At 37.7% G+C, this 25,975-nt stretch overlaps 1 protein-coding gene and 1 long non-coding RNA gene across 6 annotated transcripts in view; one reads left to right on the plus strand and one right to left on the minus strand.

Annotated features, from left to right (window-relative positions):
- Positions 1-1,433: 1,433 nt before the first annotated feature.
- Positions 1,434-25,975, minus strand: part of FER (FER tyrosine kinase) — a 484,379-nt gene continuing 459,837 nt past the window's right edge. For all 5 annotated transcript variants that reach the window (XM_032274891.1, XM_032274885.1, XM_032274906.1 and 2 more), the window contains 3 exons: positions 7,154-7,308; positions 3,081-3,203; positions 1,434-2,034 (listed from right to left, as the gene is read on the minus strand). In XM_032274891.1, coding sequence (XP_032130782.1) covers positions 1,892-2,034; positions 3,081-3,203; positions 7,154-7,308 — 421 coding nt within the window. In that variant the 3' untranslated portion in view covers positions 1,434-1,891. The remainder of the gene's footprint in view (positions 2,035-3,080; positions 3,204-7,153; positions 7,309-25,975) is intronic.
- On the plus strand, positions 8,449-14,996 carry LOC116549395. Its single transcript, XR_004267845.1, has 3 exons — positions 8,449-8,522; positions 12,016-12,026; positions 14,983-14,996. It is a non-coding gene; the product is annotated as an uncharacterized LOC116549395 (long non-coding RNA).

The following is a 25,975-nucleotide window of genomic DNA, read 5'->3' on the forward strand; positions in this document are numbered from 1 at the left end:
ATCCCATTTTATTCTTACTTTTGAAGGCTGGCAAGTGCCGGAATATACCATAGCAGTTAATATGTAAGTTTGTGCTTTGATTTACCACAGTATGCACCATCAAAAGAAAGTTCCCTTTAGTCTGAGTGTACTAATCATTAAATATGTATGAAATCTGCAAGGAGATTGAAATGATTGATAGATACAGGTCACTTTTCTCTTTAGTATTATCTTTCGTACTCTTTAAAGTACTGGTGTGAGTTCTGTGCAGTGGTACAGGCAGCAGCTAAGAAAGGGCAGGAGGAATTTTCCACCCCTAAGCTCTTCCAATGAATGCAGACCAAATAATCACTAAGGTGATGTTTATCTGGACACAGGCCTGAGAACTTATAAAAGGCTTCCAGAACATATTTAGCCCTGAGCGTGACCATCTTCTATATACATATTTATCCTGAGAGGCAACTATATACAGATCGTGGGGTAAGTTCCCTAGATAACACTTAAGATACAGAATCCTACTTTTAACTGAGCTACATTTTATCCACATGAGACATCTTCAGCACTATGCTTGCATACTTGTCAGCTAAGACGAATGTCCAGGCGGCAGTAGAAGGGAAGTAGAAATGGGAGGGCTGACCCTATGTCATCATCTTCTTCATTAATATTCACCTGACTTCTAGACTGTCTACTTCATTCACATGTCTTGTGCCCTGGTAGTGTGTGTGCATGTACACACATGAATGTGTTGGTGAACTAGAATCATGAAATTCTGACAGCTCTAAAAACTGGTATAAATGAAGGAAATTACATTTTGGAATGGCCCCTCTAAGGTGAGGATGTTTAACCAAAAGTATGCTGTTATTTCTGTGGATCTGTGCTTTGCAGCTTCTCTAAAAATTTTTGTTACAATTAAGAGGAGTCTATGAATTCCTAAAACACTTCTTAGGAGCTTTTTGGTAAATTTAGACCATTAAATAGAATGTGTTTTTAAAAGCATAACTCTGATAAGGTTTATATTTTCCCTTTCTTCTTTACTTTAATCATTCTAGCCACTCTTTTCTCCAGCCCACCCTCCTGCATAAACTTGTTTCTTACTTCATAGCTCTCTATAACGTTCTTGAAAAGTAACTGCCTCAAGTATAACAAGGTGCTCTTTGACGTTTCATGCATGGCGGTTTTTTTTTTGTTTTGTTTTTTTAGTAGACATGGGGTTTCACCATGTTGCCAGGCTGGTCTCAACCCACCTCTGCCTCCCAAAGTGCTGGGATTACAGGCACTGAGCCTCCATGCCCGGCCTACGTGTATTGTTTTCTGATACCCAGACAAAAGAGGAGGAAAATGATAACCGTACGAAAAATGTAGATAAATGATGTTTCTTACATTGGGCTTATACCTAGCAAGAAAGAAAAGAAAACCCCCAGGAGGTCCAAATAATTGCCAATATAAAATTCTGCTTACAAATATAATCTTGCCTTAGCAGAGGAGAAAGCCAACTGTGGTTGGAACATGTCCTGCAAACATGGCATTACCAATGCTGTTTATAGCACCAACTGAGTAGGGTCTGTGGCATAGGGTGGCAGCCCACAAACTGTGCCTGAAGTAGAAACAAGGTGTGAAAAAGATCTTTTATCCTTCACACACTTAGAAGCCTGTGCTTTTCTATTTGCAATGGCCTGAAATGGTAGGACTGCTATGGTTAGCTAAGAAAGCCCTTTGTGTAGGACTGCCTATTTCTTTAATAAATTTGCCTTTGACTTTTTACAAGTGGAACATACTTTTTAAAAACCCAGTTAATAAAAAAAAAAAAAAAATGGTGAAGACCGCTGAAGGTAAATTCATTGTTAATGAGAACAATAATGTTACTCTGCCGGAGGACAGAGTTCTGAAGGCTGAGTTTGGCGCCATCCTGTCACTATGTGATTTTTCTCTTGATGATAGCAAGCTCTTTCTGAAGTTCACTGAACTTAGGGCGGTTTTCAGGTTTATAATCCCAACACTTCATCATGATTTTAGAAATATCCTCTGGACAGTGCTGGGGAGCTGACATCCGGTATCCTGAAGACCCAAGAGAAGGAGAACAGAATTTAGAATGGAGGTAGGATACCAGTGTTCACACAGGGCATTATGGCAGTTATGAACGTTAAGCACCTTATGTTGTAGGTATACAGAAACAAAAACATCCATTTCAGGGCATGCTGATTTTTTATTTTCTACAGATTATGCAGAATTCAATATTACAGAGTCAGACTTCTAGTTCAAAGAACATATTTTTAAATTTTTTCATTTCTCAGAAAGTCTCGTGTAAGACAGATACATCACATATAAGTGCATATTTTAGTTATATGTGTTATGTATGTCCATCTAATTCACTTTCAGAATTAGATGCTGTCGGCAGTTTAAAAAAATCATCTCTACAACCTATGTTTTTCAAGATGAAGAGAAGATGAGGATTTTAAAATGTGAATTCAATAGGGAAATAAAAATGAACGAGAGTCATATTCTTTTATAGTCTGTTGGTTGGCAGTGTTTCAGCAGTGAATTTGGTAGTGTGTGGGCCTGTGTGTGAGAGGTAGGAGGGAAGTTAGAAAGGCATCTTCCTACAGCCAATTCTACAAGCTGCCACTCACTGGGGGCCTGACATTAGGACATTGCATTTTATCAAGAGCATTGTTTTTGTCGAGACTGTACACTACACAAGCGCATGTAAGCATTTCACCATTACTTAATTATTCCCATAACCCCAAAGGGTTTCTTCAGAAGTGCTATGATGTTGTCACATTCTCGAAAACTTACTGAAGGCTAACTACGTTTCAATTTGGAATATTATTTAAAAGGAGGTTTATCTGGCATAGAATACAAGAGTTTGAGAAATGCCACCCTAATGATTTCTCTTAATGACAGTGAATAACACAATCCTGCAGACCAGGCAGGGAAAGGGTAGAAGAAAAGCCTGTATACCTCTCTCTCATAGCGGAATCCTTTAGAGTGTTTGGCTGTGTTGTTAGGAGACCTTAACACCCCCATCCCCAATCAGACACACTGTCAGCACTGCCTACCCTAGGGCTGGACATGAACACTAACAATGCATGTATTCGGCTCACCTCTTTCTACTTGCTCTCTTGCTTGCTGATTTGTCATTCCAGGGTACGGACAAACCCCTAAGCTGAAGGTCTCCCAGAGAAGGATGCCAAAGCTCCACACGTCACTCTCCGAACTGTATCTCCCTGGAAGGGGAACAACAACCATAACCAGGTGAGACCCAGTAGACAAGCAGGTGACCCTTTCTGGTTATGTATGTCCATGTCAGTCACATATTACCAGCAGTCATGCACTACAGAGTGATATCTGGTCAGTGATGAAGCACATATATTACAGTAGTCCCACTATAATGGAGCTGAAAAATTCCTATTGCCTAGTGATGTGGTAGCCATGGTAACATCAGAGTGTAGCATATTCACTTTTCTATGTGTAGATACAAAAAAACTTACTATTGTGTTACAATGACCTGCAGTATTCAATACAGTAACATGCTATATAGGTTTGTAGCCTAGATGTGTAGTAGGCTATACCATCTAAGTTTCTGTAAGTACATCCTATGATCATACAATGATGAAATTGCCTAATGATGCATTTCTCAGAGTAGATCCCTGTCATTAAGTGATACATGACTAAATTTAAACTTGCCAAAGGAGTTCGATACGCAGTCTTCCTATTCTCCTGACTGGTTTTATATTCCAGGTCTAGTAATATTATCATCAATTAAATAAGTATTCTTCAGGCTTCTGGTTTAATCAAACCAGTTTCCAAATCACTCAATATGCAGCCAGCGTGCAAGCTTACTTTCCCTGTGGTATCTGAATGAGATGGATGGCTTATATAAAAAAGATATATGTTTGTACATATCAATTTTAGGAGATTAACCAAGTTGGATTACTGCAATTTTGTCTTATGCCTGTATCATTTTCTTTCCACTAAAATTACAAACAAACTTAAAGCAATTAGGAAAGTTTCTTAACTTCAGTTTTTCACTCATCGCTGTTTACAGATGTTCCTACATGCTTAAAGGTCTCATTGTCTCCACTGAGTTTCATATATGAAAAATATTTTTGTGTGTTTTAAACAGTGGAAATTAACATAGCTGGCTAATAAGAACGCCTTTAAATTACAGGGTGCTTTGTTTTGTCAAAATATCTGGGTGCACCTGTTTTACTGAGTTACATGAACTAAGCTTTTAGAATTTTCTGGTAGTCTCTTAGAGAAGCACGGAGATACAAACCAACACAGGGTATCTTGAGATGTCGTGGAATCAAGGAGGGGAAGCAGAACAGTCTTTTCCAATCTCTAGCCTCTCTAAGAAGCTAAGAGTTTCCAAGATGTTCCCAACATATTTGTATTTTTTACTTATTTCTACATATACTACCATAACTAAACTCCATTTACAGTGGTATTAAAGATTCTTAAATTATTTCATTTTCTATCACTCAAACTCTGCCACTGCAGGATTTATAAATGCAACTCCTCCAAAACTGTCATGTTACTTTAAAATAGGATGGACTTTCTTAAAAAAAAAAAAAAAACACTTAATGAAAACGAGTATGCCTGCTATGATAGCTGCTCTGACATCAGTGTGGGGTTGTACTAACTATCAGCTCTAGCTGTGTGAATTAGCTTCCTTCTTAGTAGATAGTAATTATGGACATTCACTGTGTTGTTTGGCAGGAGGATTAATTTGCTTGTCTGCACATCAACTCGTTTCATGCTTGGCATTCCATAATTTAATACTTTTCATGAAAGTCATTCTATGGCTATATGTTAAGACTAATTCTTTAAGAAAATAAGTTATAGAGAGTCAAATAGCTTATTTTGTAGGATAATATCTGGGCAGAGATCAATAGAAGCATATTACATATAAACCAGGATCACACTCCAGAAGTGAAAGCTTATAACCTAGCTTTTTTAAACCTGTCCTATATCAAAATTTCTCTGTCCTTGTCATATTAAGTTGCTCTACGCTTTACAAAATTTACTAAAGGCTGCTAAAAAAATCCCTCATTGTTGATCAAAGATCTTCAGAGCCTGCTCGCAGTGGCTCATGCCTGCAGTCCCAGCTACTCCAGAAGCTGATGTGGGAGGACTGTTTGAGCCATGGAGGTTGAGGCTGCAGTGAGCCATGATCATGCCACTGCACTCCAGCTTGGGTGACAAAGTAAGAAAGATCCTGTTTCAATTAAAAAATACCTTAGACTTGTTCTTATTACTTAAAATGCTTTAGGTTTGGCTGTTAGATGTATCCAGAGTTGGAACTTTAATTTGTAAATACAGCACTTTAGTCAGTCAGTTTGAAATTAAAAAAATACAATGTCATCAAGAGGCAGAATTTAACTTGGCAAAAGTGTTTAACAGCAAGAGGACTTTTAAAGGCTATGTAACATAGAGAATCTGGCAAACAGTTAAGAGCAAAATCTAGAGAACTGGATTTTACTGGTAAGACTTTAAGGACTCCCAGGCCGAGTTTCAGCTCCCTTAGCGCTTGAAAATGTTTTGTCATCTAACAAAAACCTTTGTGTAAATAATATCAGTATTATAATCTATCTTTTATCCTGTGATCATTCCCCTTAGTAATATAATCTAACCCTAGAGTTAATAACAGTCACTCCAGAGAGGAATCACTATGGAAAATAGCAGGTCTGCTATTTTCTCTAGATTCTAAGGCATAGTGGAACTGACTTACAATCACTAAAAACTCATCAGAACCTTAGATGCTGACACACTGGAAAACAAACAAAGGGTGAGGGTTAGTAACTATGGTAGCTGTGTCAGCCCCAACCAGCTTCTAAACCAATGACATTAGTGGTTCCTCAAAAAGTTAAACGTAAACTTACCATATGACTTCTAGTATATACCCAGAATAATTGAAAACTGCCCAAACACACAAAAATGGATAAATAGTTGTATATCCATACAATGGAATATTATTCAGTCCTAAAAAGGAATGAAGTACTGATACATGATACAACATAGATGAACCTCAAAAATCTTACGCTAAGTGAAAGAAGCCAGACATAAGATATTACATACTGTATAATTCCATTTGTATGAAATACCCATATAAAGTAAATCCATAGAAATAAAAGGCAGATTGGTGGCTACTTGGGGGTGAGAGGATGGAAGAATGGGGGGAAAATGCTTATTGGAGACAGGGTTTTATTTTGGAATGAGGAAAATGTTTTGAAATTAGACAGAGGTACTGGTTATACAACATTGTCAACTGTACCGAATGCCAATGATTATTCACTTTAAAATTAATTTTATGGTATGTGAATTTCACCTCAATTTTTTAAAAAAGCTTTCTCCAATTTAGGAAGTAAGGCATTTATAAATGCTTTACAAATTAGTTTCCATAATGAGGTAATTTTTCATTTTAAATCAACAGAGAATCATTTTATATTTTGATTCAAAACATACCATACCCCATTCACCAATCCATGGCTCATATGCTGCTTCCCTTAATGAAAATACAATTTCTAATTTCACTTAAAGCACACTCTTTTTTGTCTTAAATTCTTGAGTTGTCAGCCATGTTCTTATGGCCCATTTCATCCCAACCACAGATAGTACAAGTTATATTTATTTCCAATTACAATGACACATAAAAATTCAAGTGAAAAAAATCCCTACTGTTTTAATATGTAATTCCCATCTCCTTTTTGCCCAAGATTTGTATCAGTTCCAGAGACTGAGATGCTAAGAAACCATGTCAATTTCGGAGTGAAAAAGTAAAGAAGTGATTGACTTAATATTTTAGAAACCTAGCATTCGATGAGGTTATTGGACCAATTACAAGACAGTCAAAACAAATGGTCCAGAGCCACAGCAACACTTACTCTGTGTATAATCTATTAAAAAGTCATTTTTTGGTATAAAAACTCTTTCTCAGAAGGATAGTCATATTTAAAAGTACTTATATCTACCTTTTTAATATAGCAATATTAAACATATGGAAATCTGATCCATAATTTCAACAAATTAAAAGGTATGAAATTTACTCATTTGTGTTGATCCTCAAATCATTCTAACTTGCGTTCTGTGCTACCCCTTGTAAATATTGCGTGTGAATGTTTTGTGCTGAGGCAGTTCTTTTTCACCACCAAGAAAAAATGTCATCTGTTCTTACCATAATTAAGAGCTTCTGGTGCTGTCCATTTAATGGGAATCTGCTTTAAGCCAGAAGATGAATACACTCCACCATCCTCTTGACGAGACATTCCAAAGTCACTGATTTTTAGAACATTATTTTCACCCACCAGGCAGTTTCTTGCAGCAAGGTCCCTAGGTTACAGTAAGACATAGAAAATGACTATTAAATCGAAAGCCACTTTCACATTTATGATTTCCACACTTTGCATTTTTACATTTGCAATGTATTTATAATAAGGTTAAGAATGCTTGTGATTTACCAGTCCTCCTCATCTTTTCTGTCCTAGGTAAAAAACACCCATGAGAACACATGCATATGGAATAGGCCACATGCTAGTTTTCTAGGTATCACATATATTTTCATTTAAATAGAAAAACACCGATTATAGCTTTAAAAGAGGTCACAGAGGAGAGGCTAAACAAACTTGGCATTATTTCTCCTTTGGCTTTCCTAGAATAGCACTTTCTTTTTTCTTTTTTTTGAGACGGAGTTTCACTCATGTTACCCAGGCTGGAGTGCAATGGCGCGATCTCGGCTCACCGCAACCTCCGCCTCCTGGTAGAACAGCACTTTCAACAGAACTTTCTATGATGATGGAATGTTCTTATCTGTGCTGTCCAATAAAGTAGCCATCTGCCACATGTGCTGCTGGACACCTGCAACGTGGCTAGTGTGACCAAGAAACTGATATTTTCATTTTATATACTTTTAGTTAATTACATTTAAATAGCTGTATGTGCCTAGCAGATACTGAGTAGACTCTGACAGACTATTGTCAGGGCTTCCCAAAGGTTGGAAAGTGGCTGAGGTACCAGAGAGGTTGGCAACTCTCTTTCTGCTGCACCTGGCCCTGTCTCTCTCTCTACCACCTCATCTTTCCAGTCTTCCTGCCATTTACTATATCCCAGCCATAGTGGGCTTCTTTTTGTCCTCAAATGCAGTATGAGTGAGTTCCCTAAATGAGGCAAGCTTATTTGCACTGTATACCCTTTGCACTTAGCTGTTCCCCTTTGCCTCCAGTGTTCTTCCAGTTTTGCATAGCTGGCTTCTCTTCATTCATTCATAGCCCAAACACTCTCTTCAGAGAGTTCTTTCCTGACCACTCTTATCTGCCAAAGTCTAATTCTGGTGGGGAGGACATTCAACAACCAAATTCATAGACAGCCATCCCTTGGGATCCATGACTGATTCCAGGACCCCCCTCAGATACCAAAATCCAAGGATGCTCAAATCCCTGATATAAAACGGTGTAGATTTGCATATGCACATGTTCCTGTATACTTTAAATCATTTCTAGATTACTTATAATGCATAATACATTGTAAATGCTATGTAATAGTTAGTTGTTATATTTAGGGAATAATCACAAGGAAGTCTGTATATGTTCAGTACAGACACAACTATCCATTAAGAAAAAAGCTTTCTATCTCTGGATGGTTGAATCCACAGATGAGGAACTTATAGATACAGAGAGTCATATATAAAAATAGTAACATATAACCAAGCAGAGCTTGTTCGAGCAGCACAAAGTTGATTTAACACTTTAAAAGTAATTGATGTTATTCACTAGAGTAACAGAATATAGGAAGAAGAAATCTGATCATTCAAATTGATACAGAAAAAGCATCGGACAAAAATTCAAACCCATTCATGATAAAATTCAACAACCTACAAATATTATGGCATTTATTTAACCTGACAAAGGGCTTATACAAAAAATTAAATCCCTAACATCACACACTTAATGGTGAAAGGCTAAATTGTTTTCTATTGAGGTCAAAGCAAGGATACCTGTTTTCACCTCTTCTTGTCAGAGGGATCTCTTAGAAATAGTTTTACTTCTTTTCTGATATCTGCCTCTCAATTTTTTGTTTTATGTCTTTTTCAATTTGAAAATCTGATGTTTTTTTACATAGAAAATCTTTGGGAAGGTTTATAACAAGAACTAGAATTAATGAATTCTACATGGCTGCAAAAATACACAAAAAAGTATTCTTGTAAGCAGCAAAAAATTGGAAAATAAATTCCATTTACAGTAGTACCATAAAGCAAATACCTAAAAATAAGTCTAACAAAAGATAAGTCACTTACACTTAAACTTGACTGGAAAAAAATCAGAAATATGTGGATAAGTGGAGAGGTATTTCACATTCATGAAGTGGAAAACTCTGTATCATTAATATCCCAATTCTTCCCAAATCAATGTATAGATTTCACGCACTCACAACCAAAAATTCTGACAGATGTATCGTAGAACTAGATGAATGGATTCTAAAATGTATATGGAAATGAAGCATTCGACAATAATCAACGTAATTTTAAGAAAGGCGTACAAAGTTGTAGGACTTACCTAACCTGATTTCAAATCCTAATAGAAAGCTACAGTTCTCAATATGGTTTAGTATTGGTAAAAATGTTTATAGCGCAATTGAACAGAACAGAGAGAGGATCTAGAAATAGACCCACATATGTATAGTCAACTAATTTTTTTGGTAGAGGTATAATGGCACACATCTCCTAACTCTAGTCAGTGTACCAAACGCCATCACCCTTGGTCACAATGAATTTTTAGTCACCGCAACATTTTAGTCCTGTATAGGATTTCATTGCTGGTACTTTTTTCAGAGTAATATCTATGTTTTATAGCTACGTACACTTCTGTTGTCATAACTATCTTCATTGCACCACCAGTTAAGAGATTTGTCCTCTGTAGTTCTATGAGAGGCCCATCTAAAACTAATTTAGAGATATCTCAATTCAGTGTAAATAAAATTTCAATAACGTTTACAGAAATGCTACTTCCTTCAGGCTGCACTGAGTTCAAGTGAGTGGAAATGGGATCTTTTAGAGATACCCTATGAATTAAATAAAACCTTAGGCCTTTAGGCCATAAGCATGCACTGCGTACTCAGTTTGCCAAATATTTTAATAAGTATTAAAGGAGATAGAAGTAAGGATATGGTGTCTAAGAAACTGACAATCTAATTTGGAAGAGAAGGCAATCATACACCTTTCTTCCTCCTTTTCTCTCTATTCTCTTCTTTATTAAGCCTACTATTGCCCAGTCCTGAGTCACACTTTGGGGGAGACACTTGTGATCCTGGCCTCTTCACAGATGAAACTGCTAGAGAATAATCAGCATGAGCCTCTGTGTTACAGACTGCAAATCCTATAGGAATTCAGAGGTGAGAAATCTCATAATAGGCTGGCGTTGTCATTCACTCGAGGTATCAGAGATAGCTATATCTCCCACAGGCAGAGGGATATAACAGCAAATGCTGCTCACTGCCAAAAAGAGATGAAAATGTTCCACTTATGTCTGCCAAAAAATCTTATTTGAAGATTCAAACTTCTGAGTGTGTACCAGAGGTGTCCTACAAGTCATACATAACATGAGACAGGCTAATTAAGGATCAAATAAGAACAGAGCAGTTAAGGAACTCCAATGCCAGTGGACAATAGAGATGAGTAAATTTTCTTCACTGTCTAGAAAGTACAATGGTGCATGTCTTGTTCTGTGGCAATGCTCACTCTTACAGCGAATCCTACAGTAAGCCAGGAAAAATCATGAGGCTGAGCCAGAGTTCTCCTTTGCAATGCTGTTTTGCCCCAAACATTGTTTACTACTTGCTGTTATGGTTCTACAAAGTCAGGATTTATTCCTCATGTAAAAAATGAGTTAGAAAAATATTTGTTTTTTCTTTTTATATGAAAACTATTCCCAGTGGGTGTGGATAATATTGAGCCACAAATAACTACTAGCACTTATGAGAAGAAAACCTCTTTAAGGCCCTGGAGTTTCCTCATTCTGGTTGAAACATGGCATAAAACCAACAACCCAGGGAGTGGGGAATATATGAAGCATATTTCATTTGCTCTACTATATTCTGATAAAAAGAGGAGAATTATCTTATACAAAATATATTTAGATCGTTAGCTGCAAGTGTATTTGGGGGACATTACAGTAGTTAAAAGCACCAACTTTTAAAAATATATGACTCACATAATTTTCTAATAATTGTTATATCATTTATACACAGATATATGTTCTTTAAAAATTTAAACACAAAATAATGTGACCAAACGTTTCCCATCATCAGACCTTGCCAATTTCATTTGATTCATTGTTATAAATTGAGATAGTCTTATTATATCCACTTGTACCACATGTATATATTTATTCATTAACCTGACTTTAATTGTACATTGCTTGTTCTGACATTTATTCTATTTTATATCCTTCAGAAAATGTTAATTTCCTCCATACAGACCAAGTGTATTGCTTGGTAGATTTATTTACCTTTTTATTGTTGACAATTGTTGAGTATATGTTTCCATTGCTTCTTTCTCCTATTCTTAGTTGACATATAATAATTGAACATATTTATGGGACAGTGATATTTTGATATGTATATACAATATGTAACAATCAAATCAGGGTAATTAGCATATCCATCATCTCAAACATTTACTGTTTGTGTCATGAACACTGAAATCTTCCCTTCTAGCTTCTAGAATAAATTAACCATATTCATTCTACACTGCTGCAGAACATCAGAACTCTTTCCATCTAGCTTTAATTTTGGTATCTACTAACCAAATCTCTTTCCATCCTCCCCACCTCTCTACCCTTCCCAGTCTCTTGTATCTTACAATTCTACTCTCTAACTCCAGAGGCTCAATTTTTTTTTTTTTTTTAGCTCCCACACGAGTGAGAACATGCAGTATTTATCTTTCTGTGCCTGACTTATTTTGCTTAACATAATGTACTCCAGGCTCATCCATGTTGCTGCAAATGACAGGACTTCATTCTTTTTTTTTTTTAAGCAGATAAACAGTATTCTATTGTGTATATATAAACATTTTCTTTGTCTGTTAATGGACATTTAGGTTGATTCCTTATCTTAGCTATTGTGAACAGTGCTTTAATAAACATAGGTATCCCTTTGATATACTGAGTTTCTTTCCTTGACAACATTTGTTTTTTTTCTTTTTGAGATGGAATCTCACTCTGTCACCTAGGCTGGAGTGCAGTGGCATGATCTTGGCTCACTGCAACCTCCAATTCCCAGGTTCATGTGATTCTCCCACCTTGGCCTCCCGACGTGCTGTAACTACAGGTGTGAGCCACTGTACCTGGCATTATTTGTCTTTTGATGACAGCCATTCTAATGGGGGTGAGATGATGTCTCATTGTGGTTTTGACTTGCATTTCCTTATGATTAGTGTTGAGCTGTTTGAGTTCCTTGAGTATTCTGGATTTTAGTCCCTTGTCAGATGAATAGTTTGCAAATATTTTCTCCCATTCTATAGGTTGTCTCTTCAGTATACTGATTGTTTCCTTTGCTGTGCAGAAACTTTTAAATTTAATAGTCCCATTTGTCTATTTTTGCCTTAGTTGCCTATGCTTTTGAAGTCTTAGCCATAAAGCCTTTGCTTAGACTGATGTCCTGAAGCATTTCTCTTATGTTTTCTCAAGTAGTTTTATAGTTGCAGGTTTTATTTTAAGTCTTTAATCCATTTTCATATATGGTAAATGCACCAACTTTTAAATATTATATCACTTATTAGCTCTTGGAGGTTTGGAAATTTACTTATTTTTTATTTTTTTTGTCTTTGAGGTGGAGTTTTGCTCTTGTTGCCCAGGCTGGAGTGCAATGGCACAATCTCAGCTCACTGCAACTTCTGCCTCCCAGGTTCAAGAGATTCTTCTGCCTCAGCCTCCCGAGTAGCTGGGATTACAGGCGCCTGCCACCGCCCCTGGCTAATTTTTTGTATTTTTAGTAGAGACAGGGTTTCAATATATTAGTCAAGCTGGTCTCAAACTCCTGACCTCAGGTGACCCACCCACCTCGCCTCCCAAAGTGCTGGGATTACAGGCATGAGCCACTGCGCACAGCCAGAAATTTACTTACTCTTAGCTTTGGTTTTCTCATTTGTGAAATGGAGTTAATAATTTGTACCTGCTACATGAGGTGAATGAAATATATAAACCATTTAGTTAGTGTTCAATAAATGTTAGTCACACACACATATAAAACTGTTCGTTTATCATAGGAAGACTTGAATTTAGCCTCAGAAACAATGCATTAGGAAATCTGTGCTTCTTTACCCTTTTTAATTAAACTATTTGACAACTTTCTCTTCATATGAATATAAAAGCCACTCAGTTTAGTTCTTCTAAAACCAACTTAAATAGTATTTACTATATGCCAGGTACTACCAGAAGCACTTTTCATATGTTAGGTCACTCAGAAATTACTGTACTTATGATCTCCATTCCTACAGATGATAAAACTGAAGCCCAGGAAGTTAATCAACGTGCCCAAGGTCACAAAGCCAGTAAGTAAAGGAAAGTAGAAATTGAATCCCAACACCGCAGCTCCAGAATCTGTAAATTTAGCAATCTACTATAATACTTTTCAATATAGCATATAATTCTCTTTCACGATGTAATCAAACAACAAAAAACTTAATCCATGACCAATGGCCATAACTTCTGAATTTTAAATAAGAGCCAAAATTGGTGACCTTTAGGAAAGGAAGTGACACTTCAAACTCCCCCCCGCCCCCTTAAAAAAAAACAACAACAAATGGCCTATGTAATACTCATATAAACATCTTGTTTTCTAATGAAAAGCCAAATGTCACCAAACTGCTTTGAAATAATATATGACTGTCCTGATGGAAGGAGAGTAAGATTGCCTATTTCTTGCAGAATTTTGCACACAGTAACAGAGGTGGAACCATAAACTGTCTCTTAGAACATACCAGGAAACAGGTTGGATAAGGTGGGGTGTCTTTGGCAACAAAGGTGCTATGTTGAGCCCTTTAAAAAAAAAAAGGCAATACCATAGCCGCTATTTAGCTGAAAATGATGGGATCAGAGATTGACCAAAAAATAAATGGCTAGCCAGCTTCTTCTGTGAGTCAGATGTTGCTTATTCCCATTTCAGAATCTACCTTATATTTCCTTTGGACAAAATACATAAATATGAAATCTCTCTACATTCCTCATTTTCAGTGGCACTGCTGACTTCACTCTCAGTTTTCCATTCATTATATTGTTCCTCATCTCTTCTCTTCCCTTTGCAACCTCCTTTGCTATACTGCTTACCTGTCTTTGGCAAGTTCTGTGCCCATTATTAATGGGGCGCTTATTTCTAAAAGAGTCTCCAAAGAAAGCCTGCAGCTGCTAAACTGTGAAAATTAGTCCCACTATTAAAGTGTGTCTGTTCTCTTTCTTTGAAAAATTGTTCCAGTGCCACAGACTTCTGGGAGGTGAAAACAAAAGTCCTGCTTCTTTGAATGCAGTTATCAACTGATGTAGAGTGACAGCATAATTTGTGCTTTTTTGTTCAGCGTTGGTTCAATGTCCTACAGATATTTACGGTGATAGCAAATGACTGATTATTCTCGAAGGATCTTTCCTGCTACCTGTCAGTTCATGCAGAATATCTGGTATTTGAGTTTTCTCTTTTACTTAAAGCCTCTGTTAAAATGCAAATACGTTACTTGTGGGGAGTGAGGTACATATTATTATATCACTTACTCATAATTTAGCATAAATTATTTGAACAGATAATTGAATAGACTTCAAAGTCTTAAGGGATTAGGAGGACAGGGCTGATATATTCTGGCAGTGGGAAAAAATAAGGGAAAATTGAACAGTACAGCAAACTGGTTGAGCAGAGCAGGCTTGGGTAAGGCATGAAGTAGGCTTTGAAGGAAAGTCCATTTGGGCACTGGGTGAATTTTGAAGTGTATGGACTGGGTGGGAGCAACAATGCAGATATAACTTACAGAAAATTTATATTTTGCTAAGTCCTAATGTATTTATTCTATATCTGGTTATTTCTTCTCAATAGCAGAGGGAGATCCCACTGGAGGCTTGGATGCCTCAATCACTGAGTCCATTTACTATACTGGAGTAAGGTTCCTCTCTCTTACAGAGTAAGAGGCCTGCGGTGATTCCTTCCAATGAGGTTGCTGCCTGATGGTTGTTGCCTGACAAGCTGACTGCATGGGAACCACTTATGGAAAATACTGTAAGTCATCTGGCTTTCCTTATAATGGCCATGCTCAGCACAGAGAAATACTTGCTTTTTGTCTCATTTCCTTGGGTGACTTCCCTATCAGAGAATTCTGGCTGGACATGTACCAGTGCGAATTCCACATATTCTTTTCTTTAAGCTTAGAAATTATATTCCTAGATAGTTAAAGAAAGGGAACTCATACTAAATATGAATGTTGAAGATAACCTGGAACCAAATACATAGTGAGAAAGCTTGTCTTAAATTTACCCCCCAAAACCCAAGGGGACCTTTCTTTGCATTTAATTACTGTGATTAATCTGGATGGTTTATAGTTTATGAAATGGCTGTTAAATTTGAATAATCAGATATAAATCTCTCTCAGTCAATGTTTTCCGCTCCCTATCACCTGTGGACCACATTGTGAAATGAGATACCAAATCTCCAGAGACTACCTCTGGGCACAAATTTTAAATCAGTAATGATCTATTGTGAAACCTCTTAATAAAGATTGTGGACTAGAGCAACTTGGTGGGGGTGCAGATTAAAAACATTTAAGTAAATGCTTTAATCTTTTCAGTTCACAGAAACATCAAATATCACTGGTTAATTTAATAACAAAATTGAGCTTTGTCTTAAGCAAACAAATTAAAGGCAATTAGCTGTCCAAGGCTACAATAAAATGCACTGCAGGGACCTGGCTCAGAAGTTAGCCTCAGTATTGATGGTGAGAGCCTCTACTCCTAAAAGCCTTCTGAAATATCCACCCACTCCCATTCTGAGACTATGAAGTACAAACAGAAGCTACTTGCCTGAATGACAAATAATATAACTTAAAATGTTATACTTGGATGCAATAAGTTACTCTGAGCAACAGACAGAAAAAAGTGACAAAACCACTCCTTACTGAATAGCCATCATGAGAATAGTTATCATTTATTGAGTGCTTTATATGTACCAGATACTATTTTAAATGTCTTTCATATAACCTATGCTCTTTCAATACTAAACTTCATGCATACTAAGCTGTATACTAAATACTTCCACAGATTTTTTTCCATAAGCAATGATGCAAACATTTGCATTGTTCGAAGTTCTGAACTAGGGATTATAAGAGTCCTCACCTGGTGTTTTCTTTAATAAGCTGTATAAGCTTATATATTACACTTTTTCCTGGACCTTGGAAATAAGAGCACCAGTTCTTGATTTCTTGAGCATGAGGGCTACTGAATAATGTCAAACAATTTTATGATTCCTATGCACTGCACACCAACCCTGATGTCATGTTTTATAATGGCTGACAGCAAAAATACAACATGATGAAAAAAGCTACTAAGAATGACAATGTTTCAAAGTGAATTTATACTAATCACAACAGTAAAAGAATATTGCATATAGATAGACATATGCAAGATGTTTTTCTGCATCAGATGATGCTTGATGCACACTTGGAACACTTGCAATAATTTGGAGGAAGCAGGGGTCCATGGTGCAGCAGCTGGTGGCCAGTATATGACCCTTTCAACTCTAACATTCTGCATACTCCAGGTTAAAGGTATTGTCTTCCTGAAACTAGCCAGATGAATCTAGCCTCACAATGGTGGTGGATGGTCCTGGCAAAGGGCTTTCCATGTTGCCAGTACAACAGTGGGTGTCAGCTAACGAATGCAAGTCACACTCAAAAGGTTAAGTTAGAAGAGTTTCGTTACCCAGGAGCTCAACTATCACAATGCAGGTATTCTCTGGCTTGCCTTTGCTAAATAACTGTGGGTTACAACCAAAAAATCATACTTCCCACCCTGTAAAAATATTGGTAATCATTGATAGATACCTGTTATGTATCAGGCACAATGCTAGGAACTTAACCTATTATCCCTAATCCTAACAATCATGCTCAGAGGCACAGATGTCTTTATATATGGATACAGAAACAGGCTCAAAAATTAAATAGCTTGCCCAAGATCACGTAGCTGGTAAGTGGCTGAGTATGGAATCTGTCTTGCTCCAAAGCCCTCGTTCTTTGTTTTCCACAGTGTTGAGTGTTCTTTTGGTTTCTTTGAAATAGTATTCATTTTATCTTGATAAAAGTTATACTCTTTAATCCCTGAGTAGGTTTCTGCCATTTTGTTCCTGAGAACTGTTTTCTTTTCCATTTAAGTTTAATGAAATAAAGCCCTTGACTTGGTGCTTAGGCTATGGAATATATTGGACGGACTAAAATAGGCATTATTTTTTCTACTCTATTTTCTATAAGGGCATATAACAATTCCTCCATAATTTGTTATGGTTTATAATTTCATGAAGTGATATAGTCACACTAAGACCTAAATTAAGATATAAAAGGCACATAAAGGTAGAGAGTAATCTGTGATGCACAAGGTGCTATAATGAGCCTCAGGATCATTTAAATTTTTATAGTCTGCAAAATGTTCAGCTACTAATGAACAAATACACTCAATTACAGTAGAATGCACCTAGATTTAGATACTGAATGATCTGCAGTGATTAACTCTTTGTAGGATTTTCTTCAATAATGGGCTATGTCCCCGAAATTCTCCCAACCAGACAGAGCTACATGGTCAGCTTGCACATTTACCTCTGGTTTGGGGATGTCTAACTGACTCCTAGACCACACTCCTGGGTGGCAGATGGCAAATTCCTCATCTGGCAAATCATCACAAAAAGCATTTTTAGAACAGTTTTGGTCCCTGTATACAAAGGGGAAATGTATTTATTGTAGCACCAGTATTCTGTTAATGGAAAACAGTTTTCAGTATTTATAGAAATTCAAAAGAAGCAATGACTTTCTTTTATGTATCTCAACAGTTCTTTCCTTGCTTCCCATTTACATTCTTTTAAAATGAAATTTTCATTATTCTCATTTCAATTTCTAATGTTGCTTTCTATGTTTATGAAGTAATATCCCAGGTGACTTTATAATACATTTCTCTTCAGTCTTATGATTGCTTGCAGTGTACAAAACTGAAATAGGAGAGCTGAAGTTATGAATACAGGTCTATTTTACAATAATTCATTTTTATCTTGAAACAAAGATCTCAAATTCAATTTCTTTTCTGTCTCTCTATATATTCTTTCCATAGTTAGGAAAGGTTTCTTTATCTTTGTTCAATTTTAATCTGCATTATGTTTGATAAGACTTTATTTTTATGGTATTAAGAGTTGATTTCATATGCATAGCTACTTTTCTTGTAGCTCTACAAGATAAAGGTTTTTAAAAATATTTACCTAAAATAGTCACCAAATGTCCTTTTATGATTAGTTGTTACTCATTTTGTGATTCATTGATGTAATCCACAAAAAATCTGCATTGTGAGCTCATGAAGGATTTCTTGTCTGAGCAAATATTAACTTTGCATATACATGTATCCTTTTGGTCTCTTAATGAAATTTGCTTTTACTAACTTGCAGACCACAGTTACATAAAAGTGTCTGAAAGACTCCAGGTAGAGAAAATAATTTATATAAATGTAAAACTTATCATGCCTGAAGGGTTTAGAAGAATTTTGTCAAATTTATAGCAATTTCCAAATCACAAGAAGAAAAATGTGACAGCTGCTTAATAGCATTGAGCAACAGTGTACAGCAGTAGAGGCAAGTGGGTATTCCAGTATCTTGGTGAAATTCAGTGTGAAAGAATTACCTGTGTAAGAACTAGGAAACAGGATTTTAAAATTCTATGAAATATCAAATGGTCACTTTAGTGTTATTAGGTAGTAGGCCTTCTAGATTATTCAAAATATTTTTTATACATGCCAGTTTATGATAAATAATATCTTGAAGAATACAAATAAACAGGTATGGGGAAGGGGCCTCCATGCCCTCTCTGGATATGCCGTCCTCCAGAACCTCCCTCATCGTTAGCCATCAGGAAGCTCTGGAAACTCTGCCTTTTTGTTTTTTTTCATGGAGGCTTCAACACACAGGCATAATGGATTAAACCACTGGTGACCAATTTATCTTCAGCCCTCCTCTCCTCCCCAGAAATTGGGGGATGGAGACAAAAGTCCAACCCTCCACTCATGTCTTGGTCTTTCTGGTGACCAGCCCCCCATTCTGAAGCTACTTAGGGGTTGCCAGCTGTCAGCCAACTCATTAGCATGTAAAAAGACATCATTTCTGCCAGGAAGAAAGGACAAAGACCAAATATGTATTTCACAATATCAGAGTCCACTCCCAGTCTTCTAAAGAAGTCTGTTATATCCAAAGGATATATAACCTAAAAGATACTGGGGCATTACTAGAACTCATTTAGTCATTAATGCTATAATGTGTCCAGTCCATCATATTGTATGAATATGTCTCCCAGAGTGAGGTCACTCAGGTTTGCAGGCTTCTAAAGCAGGAGTGATCTCAGCAAACATACAGGTTCACTCTTTCAGGCATTTGGTATAATTAAGCTAAGAGATAATGTCATCCCTTACTCTGAGCCTCTTTTAAGGTAATATAATATTGGATTTCTCTCATATAACCCCTTTGTTCATTTCTTTACCCTCAGCTAGTATTTTTCTTTCTGTTCATTCATACTGAAACTTTTCCACCTTTGGAAGGGACATCAGGTTTGGCTACCCTGCTTCCCTGGACTATAGGCAACAATCCTAGTCTAGCAAGTATCTCCCCCTCAGACCACTCCCATTCAGATAGATAGGGTAAGGTTACACTGGAGCAGAACTAGCAAGATATTTTTATATCAGGCAGTATAGTAGCACTCATTGTTAACTCCAATTTTGCCAGACAGAATGCCCTCTGGAATTCTGACATAAGGTTTAAGAAGTGTAGTTATGGTCAGATTCAAGATGGCTGAATAGGAACAGCTCTGGAGTGCAGTTCCCAGCAAGAACGCAGAGGATGAGTGATCACTGCATTTCCAAAGGAATTTTTACTGCCCACAGACCAGGAGATTCCCAGGCAGAAAAGTGCCATGAGTCTCCAGCAAGGCTGTTTGAGCTGGTGCAGCGGGTCTTGGCACAAAAATTCACACAAATCTGGGTGCTGTTTCAACTGGTGCCTGGAATGCCTGGGAGACAGAGTCACCCATTCAGCTGAAAAAGAGGGGCCTAAAACAGGGAACAAGGTGATCTTGCTCAATGGGTTCCACCCCCACAAAGATCAGCAATCTGAAACGCTCTGGACTGAGTTTCACAGCAAGTATAGCTGGACCTGGGATGGTCCAGCACTTGGGGGGGAAGGGTGTCTGCCACTACCGAGGCAGTCCGCTATTACTGAGGCAGACCGCCATTACCAAGGCAGTTCTAACTATACCTCTATAAACAAAACTCCAAGGAAGTTCAAACAGCAGCTGGCAGAGCCCATGGCAGCCCAGGAATGTCTCTGCTGGCAGACTGTGACTAGGCTACCTCCTCGCTGGGCACGGCTTCTCTGAAAAAAGGCAGCAGCATGTCAGGAACTTATAAATAAAGCCCCACCTTCCCAGGACAGAACACCTGGGAGAAAAAGGCGGTATGAGCTCCGCTGCAGCAGACTTAAATGTACCTGCCCAGCAGTTCTGAATGGAACAACGGAGCTCACAGCTCAGCACTTGAGCTCCTATAAGGGACAGACTGTCTCCTCAAGCAGCTCCCTGAACCCCATATATCCAAAGAGATACCTCATAAAGGACAGCTCAGACTGAAATCTGGTGGAAATCCTTCTGGGACAAAGATAACAGAAGAAGAAACTGGCAGAAACCCTTACTGCTCTGCAGCTGTTGCAGGTGATCCACAGGCAAGCAGGGTCTGGAGTGGACCTCCAGCAGTCCTACAGCAGAGGAGCCTGTTAGAAGGAAAACTAAAAAACAAAGAAATAACTTCATCATCCACAAAAAGCACGTCCACTCAGAGACCCCATCAGAAAGTCACCAGCTACAAAGACCACAGGTAGCTAAATCCACAAAGATAGGAAGAAACCAGCGCAAAAAGGGTGAAAACACCCAAAACCAGAATGCCTGTCCTCCTCCAAAGGATCATAATTCCTCACCAGCAAGGGAACAAGGCTGAATGGAGAATGAGTCTGATGAATTGACAGAAACAGGCTTCAGAAAGTGGGTGATAACAAACTTCTCTGAGCTAAAAGAACATGTTCTAACCCAATGCAAAGAAAATAAGAACCTTGAAAAAAGGTTTGATGAAATGCTAACTAGAATAAACAGCTTAGAAAAGTATAAATGAATTGATGGAGCTGAAAAACACATGAGAACGTCTCAAAACATATACAAGTTTCAGTAGACAAACTGACCAAGCAGAAGAAGGAATATCAGCTATTGAAGATCAACTCAATGAAATAAAATGAGAAGGCAAGATTATAGAAAAAAGAGTGAAAATAAATGAACAAAGCCTCCAAGAAATATGGGATTATGTGAAAAGACCTAATCTACGTTTGATAGATGTACCTGAATGCGACGGAGAGAATGAATCCAAGCTGGAAAACACTCTTCAGGATATTATCCAGGAGAACTTCCCTAACCTAGCAAGGGCGGACAATATTCAAGTCCAGGAAATACAGAGAACACCACAAAGATATTCCTCAAGAAAAGCAATCCCAAGGCACATAATCATCAGATTCACCAGGGTTGAAATGAAAGAGAAAATGCTAAGGGCAGCCAGAGAGAAAGGTCGGGTTACCCACAAAGGGAAGCCCATTAGACGCACAGCAGATCTCTCAGCAGAAACCCTACAAGCCAGAAGAGAGTGGGGTCCAATATTCAACATCCTTAAAGAAAAGGACTTTCAACCCAGAATTTCATATCCAGCCAAACTAAGCTTCATAAGTAAAGGAGAAATAAAATCCTTTATGAACAAGCCGCCACTGAGAGATTTCGCCACCACCAGGCCTGCCTTAGAGCTCCTGAAAGAAGCACTAAACATAGAATGGAACAACCAGTACCAGCTACTCCAAAAACGCGCCAAATGGTAAAAGGCATCGACTCAATGAAGAAACTGCGTCAACTAATGGGCAAAACAACCAGGTACCATCAAAATGGCAGGATCAAATTCACACGTCGCAATATTAACCCCAAATGTAAATGGGCTAAATGCCCCAATCAAAAGACACAGACTGGCAAATTGGATAAAGTGAAAACCGATTGGTATGCTGTATCCAGGAACCCCATCTCACATGCAAGGATACATAAAGGCTCAAAATAAAAAGGGATGGAGGAAGATTTGCCAAACAAATGGAGAGCAAAAAAAAAAAAAAAAAAAAACAAAAAAACCAGGAGTTGCAATCCTAGTCTCTGACACATCATGTCTGTCTTATGAATCTATTAACATTATATGGCATTAGGCAAAAGAGGAAGGAATCTTTTGCATTTGTGTAGAGACAGTTTTCTTTAAACTAACGAAGATCAAAAGAGACAAAGAAGGGCATTACATAATGGTAAAAGGATCAATGCAACAAGAAGAGCTAACAATCCTAAATACACACCCAATATAGGAGCACCCAGATACATCACACAAGTTCTCAACAACCTATGAAGAAACTTAGACTCCTACACAATAATAGTGGGAGACTTTAACACACCACTCTCAATATCAGATCAACAAGACAGAAAATTAACAAGGATATACAGGACTTGAACTCAGATCTGGACCAAGCAAACCTAATAGACATTTACATAACTCTCCACCCCAAATCCAGAGAATATACATTCTTCTCAGCACCACATCACATCTACTCTAAAACTGACCACATAATTGGAAGTAAATCACTCCTCAGCAAATGCAAAAGAACGGAAATCATAACAGTCTCTCAGACCACAGTTCAATCTAATTAGAACTCAGGATTAAGAAACTAACTCTGAACCGCACAACTTCATGGAAACTGAACAACTGGCTCTTGAATGTTGACTGGATAAATGATGAAATGAAGGCAGAAATAAAGATGATCTTCGAAACCAATGAGAACGAAGACACACATACCAGAATCTCTGGGACACATTTAAAGCAGTGTCTAGAGGAAAATTTATAGCAATGAAATGCCCACATGAGAAGCAAGGAAAGATCTAAAATTGATACACTATCATCAAAATTGAAAGAGCTAGAGGAGTAAGATCAAAAAAACTCAAAAGATAGCAGAAGACAGTGTAGTGATTCCTCAAGGACCTAGAAATAGAGATTCCATTTGACCCAGCAATCCCATTACTGGGTATATATCCAAAGGCTTAAAAATTGTTCTGTTATAAAGACACAGGCACATGTATGTTCACTATGGCACTGTTTACAATAGCAAAGACCTGGAACCAACCCAAATGCCCATCGATGATAGACTGGACAGGGAAAATGTGGCACATATACACCATGTAATACTATGCAGCCATAAAAAATGATGAGTTCGTGTCCTTTGTAGGGACATGGATGAACCTGGATACCATCATTCTCAGCAAGCTGACACAAGAACAGAAAAACGCCGCATATTCTCATTCATCGGCGGGTGTTGAACAGTGAGAACACATGGACACAGGGAGAGGAGCATCATACACTGGGGTCTGTTGAGGAGGACTAGGAGAGGGACAGTGGGGGGTAGGGAGTTGGGGAGGGATAACGTGGGGAGAAATGCCAGATATAGGTGATGGGGATGGAGGCAGCAAGCCATATTGCCATGTATGTACCTATGCAACAATCCTGCATGTTCTTCACATGTACCCCAGAACCTAAAGTGCAATAAAATATATATATTAAAAAAGAAGTGTAGTTACAAAGTAATTGGCATCTATACTTGCAACCACTTTTCTTATGAAGATGTTATTTTGTCACAAATGGTAATGAATCTGACCTTAAACACATGGCAAAGACAAAATGTAACTTAGACAAAAAAAGGTCCAAAATGTTTGATGACAATGATCATGGAGAAAAGAGACAAAATCATTTCTGGTTATTTGATCTGGGAACTGATTCTGGAAACATTACTAAATCTCTATTATGCAGATGAATTTTTATGTTCTAGGAACACTGTCTTCTATGTTTATTGATTGACATATACACAAAAACCCTACTATTTTAAAATAGAAAAGATGTACTTCCAATTTACTTTGGAGTTTTTGCCAAGTACCATTTCTGTTAGTCTTATAATCACAGAATCTAGCCATGTTTAGGGTATTCATTCATGTATATGTATGTACATATCAACCAGCTGGCTCACCATTCAGTTATTGAGGTCTTACTCATACCAAGTCCTTTGTTACATAACTGCAGATACAAATAAACTAGTTCCTTCTCTGAAAGAGTTCAATTCTATAAGAAGAAATAGTTACGCAAACCCATAAATCACAATATTGAAAATTTCAAGTTTGAAGGTAATGCCGAGAGGCAGGCTCTCAGAGACAGGTGTGGTACGAAAATGCAGCCATAAGATTTTGTATTTCTCCACCCATTCATATCTAGGCTAACCTTGTAATTTTGATCAGCAGAATGTGGTAGAAGTGATGGTATAAAGTTTTGGAGTGCAGGCCACAAGAGATCTTGCAGCTGCCAACTTCTGTCTTTCTGGAATACTCCTCATACCATGTAAAGAAGTCTAAGTTAGAAACCATGTAGAATGAGAGGGACTCAACCTACAGCCAGCATAAAGACCCCAGACATGTAAGGGTGAGGGTATGTTATACTCTCCAGCCCTAGTAAGTCTACTGATGATTGAAGCTACTACAAAAGTGATTGCTGGCTAGAACAGTGGAAAACCATTCAGCTGAGCTCAGCACAAACTGTTGACCCAAACTGACAGAACAATAAGAAATAAGAAACAGTTTTGTGTTACAACACTATTCTTTGGGATGGTATTTTATGAATGAATAGATAACTGGTATAAGAGATTTATGCAGAGTGTGAATGATAGCTCAACAGTAAGAATGGGCAGAGTTGGGTTTAGAATGGAAGAAAAATGATCACTGTTCAGAGAGGGGATGGAGCTAATTACTTGCTTCTTTCTTATCCACCTGATAGAAAGCTGTTGCAGGTGCCTTCTCATTGGTTTAATAATGTCTTCTGTCTTGGCTTCCCATCTTCAGCTTTGAACTTGTTTTAACTCTCTTGTTATGAGTTACAGATCTAAATTTTCCCTCTTCCAAGCTTTGCTGCACTGATGTCTGCCAGGCTATTAAATACTCCAACAGACAGGCAAGATAAAAGCCTGTGGCTAACACAAGTCAAATGAAAAAAAAAAAAATCTCGTGTCTAGCAGAATGAGGGGTTGGTCCCAATGTTATTAATTGCCATAAGTTTTCCAGTAATCAAGCAGAAACCAGCTCCTGAAAAGCATTGCTGAAACAACTATAGCTGGAAATTTTCCCAACCAACCCTGACAGACTGCTGGATTCCCGCTGACAACCTCTTTCCCCTGCCTCGCAGTCCTGCCATAACTCCGACTGGACAGAAGACCTGTTTTATAAACATTATTTATTGATAGATAGCCAGTTTCAGTCAGTTGAAGACTGCACACAAATTGTCTTTATGTCAAAAAGGTGAACTATAGGGCACAAAGAGCCAAGTTCCACCTTTAATACTAAAACGCTACTCTAGAGCGAACATGGGATGTATGTTACAAATGTTTACCCACTATGCAAGTGCCTGATTTCCCTCATGAATAGTCATAGATTTTCCCCAACACTGCTCAATATGTACGTCAGACATATATATACCAGTTCCTTCCTCCCACTTGTCTGGTGTGCATTTTGTTTCCCTGAAAGCAGCCATTCCCTGATCTGAGGATAGTTTCTCCCTCTGAAAATAATATTGTCTCCTTTCCTTCCTTTCTGGAT

This window comes from Sapajus apella, unplaced genomic scaffold, assembly GCF_009761245.1.
Source record: "Sapajus apella isolate SASKATOON/1434 unplaced genomic scaffold, GSC_monkey_1.0 scaffold1, whole genome shotgun sequence".
Taxonomy (NCBI): Eukaryota; Metazoa; Chordata; class Mammalia; order Primates; family Cebidae; genus Sapajus; species Sapajus apella.